The sequence below is a fragment of the Gavialis gangeticus genome, unplaced genomic scaffold, assembly GCF_001723915.1.
Source record: "Gavialis gangeticus isolate Ggan-Ray unplaced genomic scaffold, GavGan_comp1, whole genome shotgun sequence".
Lineage (NCBI taxonomy): Eukaryota > Metazoa > Chordata > Crocodylia > Gavialidae > Gavialis > Gavialis gangeticus.
Genome location: NW_017729030.1, coordinates 66679080 through 66688704, shown reverse-complemented (window position 1 = coordinate 66688704; position 9625 = coordinate 66679080). Strand labels below are relative to the sequence as shown.

The 9625-nt window shown below is 42.5% G+C and overlaps 1 protein-coding gene across 1 annotated transcript in view; it reads left to right on the top strand.

Moving 5' to 3' along the window:
* The first annotated feature begins 1431 nt into the window (after nucleotides 1-1431).
* Nucleotides 1432-9625, top strand: part of CCNI (cyclin I) — a 35575-nt gene continuing 27381 nt past the window's right edge. The window contains exon 1 of the mRNA XM_019522310.1: nucleotides 1432-1595. Within this exon, the coding sequence (XP_019377855.1) occupies nucleotides 1482-1595 (114 nt within the window). The 5' untranslated portion in view covers nucleotides 1432-1481. The remainder of the gene's footprint in view (nucleotides 1596-9625) is intronic.

The window sequence follows — 9625 nt, the reverse complement described above, 5'->3', positions numbered from 1 at the left end:
ATTATATCAGTACACTTCAGAATTAGAATTATTGGCTTTGTAAACAGCCTGGCTGAGAATTGGCTCGTGTCCACCATATCCTGTTTCAGATATCACAGGAGTGCACATAGATAGTTCAGAGTTTGAGTATTTTCCCAGGGACTTAGCAGCTTGAATTGTTTTGCCGAAATGCCTTTAGTACAGTCAAGAAGTTTTTGGTCACCATAAGTGGCAGGCAATATTAGATAAGCTTGAGTAACAGCCTTAAATCTTTTTCTCTCAAAACATATTTTACTTTAGTTAAAATGTATTAGACAAGTGATGTTGATTTAAAAATCATATGGGAACCAGTAAGGATTTGTTTTCCTTTGCTGGTGTTATGGGCATCAGGGTTTGGGTTTTTTGTTTTTTGTTGGTTGGTTTTGGGGTTTGGAAAGCACAGAAATGGGAGCACTTAAACTAGCTGCCCTCCACCTTGGAGGAGGAAAGGGGTGTAGGTGTCTGAAATCTTTTCCTTACTTTGGGCCAGCATGGGGACAAGCATGGTCCTACCTTTAGCAGGGGTTGGACTAGATGACCTCTTGAGGTCCTCTCTGTCCACCCTATTGGAATGTGATTCAGCCTCCATTTGTTGACCTCCAGAGCATGATAGAAACGTTTTCTTGTCTGGGCTTGCCTTGCAGGAGAGTAAAAGGGCATATAGGGGGAGATGTCCCAATAGGGTTTTAATAGAGGCATTTTTCCAGTCTCAGTCCCAGTCCTGCAGATTGCTTATGTAGACCAGCTCTTAGTTTTGCATGGAAGCCCAGATGATATCAGGTTCTGTCACTGGGGTGTACATGGAGCAAATTGTTTGTTATGGTCTAGGCCTAATTCCTCTGGCCCATCATGTGGGAAATGGACTTGAAGTATATATGAGCAGCATGCAGGCAGCAGAAAATCTCAATGGCAGTCAATTAGGAGGCAGGACTGTTTGGTTTTTATTCATTCTAAACAACACATTCTCCATGGGAATACCAGTAACATAAAGTAGGTTGGTCACCAAGTAACTATAATTGCTTCTGGGGAGCCATCCTGTCTGGCTCAGATGCCCTGTCAGTGCCATGTTCCAAATTTGAATGCACTTTCAGAGATGGTTTTTCGATATCTTCCCACATGTTGATAGACTAAATTACATGTAGTACTTGCTGCTATTAATTTTTGTCGTTCCTTTGCACTGTTCAATACTCTATAAGGGCCATATCATGGAAGATTGATTAATGATGAGGGAGTCCTTTATTAATTTTTGTTTATAGCATTAAGTTGAAATATTTATCAGAAGCTGACTGGTAAAGTGCTTTCTTTATCAGCTGTTTGTATCATTCCAATTTTTGCAGCTCTTCTCTGTAGCAATCTTTACACTTGTTTCAAATGCATTGTCCTGGTATAGTTCATCAGTGGTTTGTGTTTGCTTCTACAGGTAGCTGTATCCAGTTGGGTGGCTGGCAGATCCAAGGGTTACCATGAAGTTTTCAGGACCCCTGGAGAGCCAGAGATTGTCTCTCCTTCTGGAGATGGCAATCTCTAGGGAAGCCCAGATGTGGAAAGTACATGTGCCCAAAATTCAGCCTAATCAGGTAACATCTCTCCTCATTCATTACAATAAAAGGCTCAGTCAAGCATAGGGGATATTTTCTGGCATATTTTTTCAGTGAACAACTGAACCTGTTATGTGATAAATTATGCTGCTGTTTGGGGGAGGTTAACCTTTAATTCAGTGTAGTGACTAATGCCTTGTTTCAAGAAAATATCAGGAGCCTAAGGTACAGAACATACTGTACAGGATACAATGTTAAACCACTGCTGGTTCTTCTAGAAGTCATTGCATACACTAGCTTAATTAAACTGACTATGAATTGCATAAATAATTAAAAGGCAGTTGCAACAGGCAGCTGACACAATAATTTTGAAAAGAAACTTAATGTTGGTAGGTTAAGTTCTTATACTAAGGTGGTTGATGCCCTTGTGACTTTCCACACAATTTGTCTTTCCAACAATTAGTATTGTTCCTGCTGTTAGCTTGTCATACAAATTCTTTCTGGAAGTTTCATATTCAAAGATGGGGTCTTATTTGACCATCCTTGCTTATGCTGAGGCATAACTCAGCCAGTGAACAGCTTGTGTAGCCCATAGACTTCAGGGGAGCTGTACCAGCTTGCTCTAGCTGACGATTCGGTCTGGTAAACCATATTCTAGTCAATGATTAACCCCACTGAAATTGGTGGGACTAGTTGTAGTGGGTCCTACTTGTGTCAGGAAGGGTTTCAGAATTGGACCCATAGTTTGCATTGATAAAGGATGTTTCCAGTTGTCCTACCCATGGAAAACATTGGTCTATTTATTGATGGACAACTTCAATTGAGCTGTCCATTTTGGTTTAAACAAAATGTTGTAACATGAGATATATTACACCTTTCTGGATCTCATATGCTGAAAACTCATTAAATCAAGTTAAAGTTTATGTGTTTGCATATGTATGTAAACATACGTATGAAATCATAAGAACAAGGGATCATATGTATCGGTCTGCCATGGAAGAATAAAATGACTTGTATAGCCACTAGGTATCTGAGAATGCTGGTGGCATAAAATATTTTCTTCCTATCCCTGGGAGTTCATGAGATACTAATCGTTTCAATTTAGCCGTGTTCATTTTGGCAGTCTTTCCGTCAACCTTTGCTCTGAATTATCCTACACATGCTGTTATCTGAAACATGGTCATATTCCCCAGCATCTATTCACGTCCTTGAAACAGTCTCCACATCCTCAAACTTCAGTTATGGAAAATAATTGTTCGTCTCCCAGGACATTTGGAAAAATCTGCATTGCCTATCAAATCCTGGAGCTCAGAAGTGAAATTTTCCATTCCGTTTTTACAGATGTGGACTAAGAACAAACTGTCTTGATAGGATGATTTGGCTTCCAAATGAGATCAGGTGTGTAAGTGTACAGGATCTAATTAATACAGGAGCATACAGGAACTGAAAGCACCCTGCAGTTTCGCCTTTGGGAATGAGGCTCTGGTTTGGATCTCCAGGTGACATTTTGTACTCTAATGCTAATTTCCCTCCTCCCAACTTGGAGATATCTTTGTGCTAGAATTTAGGTCTCTGGAAATAGAATAAAAATTGTATACAGTGTAGTGTCTCTCTGACTATATTTGAGATAGGATGGGAAAACCCCACTAAACCTTTTAAACTAAACCTGGGTAATTTTTAAAAAGCCTTGTTCTCTGACAGTAATGCATGCTTCTCTCTCTCTTCTTCCTTGGACATGTGCTACACTGTTTTAACATGTCCTGAGGGCTGTTCAGTCTTGGAAGAGGAAAAGTTTGCTTATCCAGCGCGACCTTCCATTTTGCTAACACCGTTAAGATGTGTGTTCATATTTCTATTTTTCTTGTTTTGGGGCTTTGTTGCTCAAGGGAGAGGGGCGGGAGCACCCATGGTTACGATCTATTGTAAAGTCTGGTTGAAGGCCAGTTTTCACGTTAATGAGTAACTCTGTAACAGTCAGTTTATGAACCAGCAGTGCTTTAAAAAAAAAAGTCACTTTTCCTTTCGTTTCCCTCTTCCTGCTTGTTGTACTTCTTTCTTGTTTTTCTTCCTTTTTATTCACTCCTTATGCTGTCTTTTCTTTATCTCTTCCATAAGATGAGAAGAATCGGGAGATGCCATTTCACACTTCTTCACCCCCCCCCTTTTAAATAACTTTTACTGTGTGATGTTGGGCCAGATAGTTAACTTCTGTGTCCTTGGGTACCCCATCTCTAAAGTTCAGATTGTTACTTCTCCAGCTTTGTAAAGTGACTAATGGGTGGAAATTTCTCTTAAGTACAAAGTAGCACTGTTGGTTTTCCTGATGTCACCAGGCAAATGAAGGAGATAATGCTGCATGTAAATGTTTGCACTATCTCCACTAGACCAGAACCAAATGGTACATGCCAGCACTGTTGGAGACTTCAGAGAAGTGGTTTCATGCTGGTACAAGCCACAGACATCCCAACTAAAGTCAGTGGAGTTACACTTGAGTCAAATAACTGTACCCAAGATGACACTTAGGACCCATATCCCTGGTGGCATGGTTACCCCTTTGTAAGGGGCCTCTAGCACTAGTAAAAGTCACCAGCTCACAGACAAGAAGTGCAACAAGTTCTTTGGGTAAATGTGATATCTTTTATTAGATCAATTAAATAGTTGGGGAATGTGTTCTTTGCAAGCTTTCAGGCACGACCACCCTTCTTCAGGCATAGGGAGTGTCTGCTGTTGTTTGTGTACTCTCCTGGGTGGAATAGAAAAGCACACAACACACCAGCAGACTCTTCCCTATGCCTGAAGAAGGATGGTTGTGTCTGAAAGCTTGCAAAGAACAATTTTTCCCAACTATTTAGTTGATATAATAAAATATATCACATTTACCCAAAGAACTTGTTTATGTCCTTAGACTGACACAACTATAACCAACACCCCATAACCAGCTCACAGAAGAAGCCAAGAAGAAGAAAGAAGCAAAATCGATTGGGGGAAGAGCAAAACCCAAGACTTCAGTAACAGTTTTCATTCACCAGGTGAAATCGTTTATCTGAATTTTGAGGCATTAAAACCTCACAACATTGTGTTTGCCAGTAAGATGATAGCCTGGAGTTGTCAAAAGATCCTAAGGGGATTTTCAGTAGGATTTTATTACTTATATTTCAGTAGAACCTTGGAATCCATCGTTTTGCAGCACTTAACACTACATCAGAGAGATGGTTTCTGCCCTCCATGCGCTTGCAATCTAAAGGAAGAGGCAGCAGCAACTGGAGGTAGACTGAAAGGAAACAATAATACAGTGCCTACTGTGTTAGCTAGTAATGGTCCAGCTGCCTACGTGGAATTAAGGGCTTTTCCTGTTGGTCAAAGGATTTGGGATCCTGATTCACTCTGGCCCCTGGAAAAATCCCAGCTACAATGCTTACATTTATGAGGTTGCAATGATGAGAGAAAGGCAAGAGGCTAAACTGAAATGGTGCATTTATCTGGCCAGCTACTTCAGCAATACCATCTCAGCTGCAGAAGCCAGGCTTGAGAGCAGATGGGAGAGCAGGCTGCTGCTGGCCTTGTCTAGGATTAAGGAACATTGAGGGGGGAGAGGCTTGATCATTAGCTGTATTTATTTAAACAGTGCTAAAAACATAATCCAGCTCTCTAAAAAATAATTTCCTTGGCATTCTAGCAATTAAATAACATTTATATCAGCATCATAATTATCACCCAAGAGCCTTAAAAATTGTATCTAGGAAATCACAATATCTGGCTTGGCAGCCCTGATAAGCAGTCAGAGGCAGTAGTAAGTTCATTCAGCCATCAGCAGAGGAAAGCTCTTTGACCATCTCCAAGATTGGACCTGCAGTTTTCTCTACAAAGCTTCAGACAACTGGCTGCTTGGGGGAACTGGAAAGCAGAATTGCTTTAATGCACATTAACCCCTGGGAATGTCTGAGAATCACCTGCCTGTGATTCGTACTGCAGTCACCTCTCCTGTGTGTGCTTACTGACCTCTGCTGTTGCTTGTTCATTGTACCATGGAGTCATTCAGCCATCCTCTTGAGTCCATCTGCATTCTGCAGTTGTATTAGTTTCAGTTTCTCATGTCTAAAATCTGTCATAAGAACATCTAGCACTTTGATGCTGTTGAAAGGCAGGCCCATCTGGAAAATAAGCATCTACAAGCAGTTAGACAAGAAGTTGCAGTAAAAGGTGCTGTGAGGAGTACCAGTAGTCTGTGAGGGCAGATGGTACTGAGTGACCTCCATTCTATCTTCACTTGTGCTGTTCTATTCAGCTAGTAATCTATTCACCTCTGGAATCCCAGAAAGATTCCTGCTTTTTATACTTGCACAGCAGATCAGTTCATACTAATCTGTCCCCGAACTCTGGAAAACAAGACTCCAGAATGGCATCTACCCTCAGAATAGGGGAAAGAACAAGAAACAAGCAGCTACTTTGACACACCACCTTTATCTTTACAGCATCCCAGTGGGAGAGAGCTGTGCTGATAGACCCTTTTTATAGATGGTGTGCTGAGGCCTTGACGCACAAGCGGTGTGTCACAGGAAGCAGACTCCAGATTTTGGAGTCAGAAGGGACCAGCATGGTCAAGCTCCACTGTCCGTCCCCTTATTCCTTTAAGGATGCTCACCATTGGCTCCTTGGCATCTATTAATAGAGGTGCAGCACTAACTTACAGGAGCAAAAGCACCATAACAGCCTCTTGCTTTATGCCCAGTGTGTAGAGGTGCCTATCTGGAATAAGCAGGTTAGAGAGAAAGATGAGATAAGGATCTGACACAGCAACGTCAGTCTTCATACTGGCAGGAGTAGACAGGGCACCGCCTTGCACGTTAGCATGGCTGGTTCCAAGTACAGGCAGTAGGGTGCAGACAGAAGTCACAATTTTTGCCTGATCTGGCCCCAGAAAGCAGTCTATAGCTGTGACCAAGCACTAGTGCATGGCTACAGACAGCTGCAAAAATGGCCGGTCCAATGAAAAATCAGGCCCCTGGTTGCATTGAGGTATCAGATAAAGATGTTTCAAATTGTAGCATCTTTTGTAAGTTGTGGCTTCCCAGCTCCTGCTGTTGTTGGAAAGGAAGCAGAGGGAATTTAGTCTGGGGGCTTTTCAGCCCCCTGGAGGGTGGAGTTAAGTGTATTGGTGCCCCTCTCCCCCTGAGGTGGGAGGGCTCCAGTTCACCCACTCCATCCTTCAGCACCAGCTGGCGAGCCCCAAGAATGAGCTCTATCTGCTGCCTTTCCCCACTCCTATTCTGAAAACAGCTAGCATTGGCAGAGAGCTGTGGCCACTGCTATGGGGACCTGGGCAGCTAAATTCCCCTTCCCCTTGGAACCAATAGTGAACTTGTTTGGTTCGGGGTAACCTTGTTACTCAGAACCCCCTTTTGCAGAAATTGTTGTGTTACAGCTGGGAGCAGGACTTCTGTCTGCATCCTTTATGAACAGATGACTCTAAATGCTTAGCTGTGGTGTTTACTGTACTTCTCTGCTTTGGGCAGCTTGTCAAGGCCCTGACAGCTGTTTCAGAGAAATGGTGTCCAGACACTTCAACCACATCTATCCATTGCCAACAAGCCCCTGTGAGAAATGTTTTTGCCCTTAATACTCAAGATGTTTTCCATGTAGCATGTTCTGAGGTTTCAGGATTTCATGCAGCTGCCTTTTGGCTTTCTGCTGGAGGGCCTGTTGGGCTGCCCCCTGAGCCAATCCTTCCTGGGCCCCGGTCCAGTAGAGTGCTGAGGAATGGAGCTGGGTCACCACCCCTCACCCTGCAACAGTTGGAACTTGTTGGCTCAGATGCAACAAAGGACTTAAGCCTTTGCTTAACTTCAGGCATTTGCTTAAATCCACTGAATTCAGTGGCACCACTGGCTGACTAAAGCTCAGCACAGATTTGTGTGCTCTGTTTTGGAGCCAAAGTGCTGGTCCCTTGCTGAGCTGAGCTGTGAATGTGCAGCCATACTCTCCACATCGAGCTGCCCAAGCTGGTGCTGTGCCATGTCAGGGAGAGTAGCTGTAGCTGGATGTGTGGGCTCCCTACATCTAGTCCTGGGCTTAGACACAAGTGAGCCATGGACTTTTTGCAGAGAAATACTTTAGGGGGAGCCAGTAGATGAGGACTGGAGGCAGCCAGCAGGAGCCAAAGGGTGAGTGAGGCTGTCACTTGGGGAACTTGACACATCTCCAACATCTGATTTCATCCCATGTATTTTCTCTGATCCTCAGCAAGAGCTGGTTCTTCATGCTGGCTGAAGATTTGGCCAGTAGACTCTTTTTATATTAAAAAAAAAAAAAAAAAAAAGCCCTTGGAAAATCACAGGACCAATCTAATTGTCTCTTTATGGTGAAGACTTTGATGGGTGCTGCCTGGCAGCAACCAACAGGAGCTCTGCTTCAGTTTACCACTGCTGCATTGAAAATTAAAGCAAAGCTGGTAATTGTGATGCTTGGCTTGGTTTTCTGTTGTGTGGGGGCTGATTTGTGTCGCACTTTCCCAGGCTGGGAGCAAGCATTGCTAGTGACTGATGTGCATCAGCCAGCAAACAACTGCTGACTTGTGTGACAGGTAAGCATCATGAGAAATCACTTCCAGGCGAGCAGTTTCAAAGCTAGAAGGGGCTTTTCTTTTGCAGTTGGAAGGGACTTTTTAAATATTTATCCACCCCAGCATTTTGTTTTTTCTTTTCATTTAAGTCTGTGGATCAAGGAAGGATGGCCTAGCTGCTGGCTCTGTTGTGTAGCTTCTCTTTCCTTGCTGCATTGGTGGGGTTTTATGCAACACTTCTCACATGTACTACAGGCATAGATATTTCACTGGTCACTCTGTCAAGGTATAGGAGTACCCTGCCCAGCTTTCTCTGAGAAAATCCTTAGTGGTGTATTTGCTGTGCCTGGTAGGAAGAAGCTTACCCACTTACTCTTTCAGGGCTAGGAAGCCTTTACCAGGGCTTCTGCAATTGCAATTCTAAACTAAATTAGAATTTTTTGTATCGGTTGCTACTGCGGAAAAGACTCTAAGCATTGCTTCCCCCCCCACACACACACGGCTCTCATGCAGCTGGATTTTATATTTTAAGCAATATCTATTTTGTGCATGTCTAGAAATATTTTTTTTCTCCTAGCAACTGCTTCTTCATAGAAGAGTGTTTGTTTTTTTTCCCTTTAAACATATTGCCTAGATACCCCCTGTTTTTCAGTCATTGGATTTCATGTGGATTAAATGCCAGATTTGTGTGTAAGGGACAGCATTATCAGTGATGCAGTGTTATGCTGCTCTCCACTGCATTTATGGGTTTATAGTTAATCTAAATTATTTTATTTACTCCTACATTCAAATGTTAGGTCACATATTTTATTAAAGGTCATTTACCATGGGGAAGAGAATTAGGTCGACTCTTTTGTTCCTTTCTTTTTGTTACTTACAGAAATTCCTTTCTATTACACCTGCACTCCTTGGTGCCTTTATCTTTACAGCATCCCAGTGGGAGAGAGCCATGCTGTTAGACCCTTTTTATAGATGGTGTGTTGAGGCCTTGAAAGACTTAAGTCACTTGTCAGTGGTCACAGGAAATCTTGTGGCAGAGCTGGCAATTGAGTGTTTCCCAAGTCCTGTGAAATTGAGTCATCTTTTCAAGCTGCTACTGAAGAAATCTGAAATTGGCTTTTTTTAAACAATAATTTCCCTTTGTTAGAAACACTGAATTTCCTTCAGGAATGCTGAATCCTGTCATCATTTTTTTTTTAGTGGAGCACTGGATTGTTTTTTTTCTGTTCTTAGTTAATGGGTTGGGTATGTTGAACCCCTAACAAGGAGAGCTTTCCTTCCAACTGGTTAGCCACTTATTTGAATTGATAATCGTTGGGTTTTTTTGCTATCAGTCTTAAGCAATTTAACTAAATATCCTTTCCCCTTCGCTTGCTCAGGTTTAGTTCTTACCACCGCTGATGCCCTACCGCAAGCATCCTCAGCTTACAAGGCAAAGCAAGAGACATGATCTGATACTTTTTTTTCACAAATGTTTTTTTAAAAAGTCACTGGGAATGTAATAAGAATT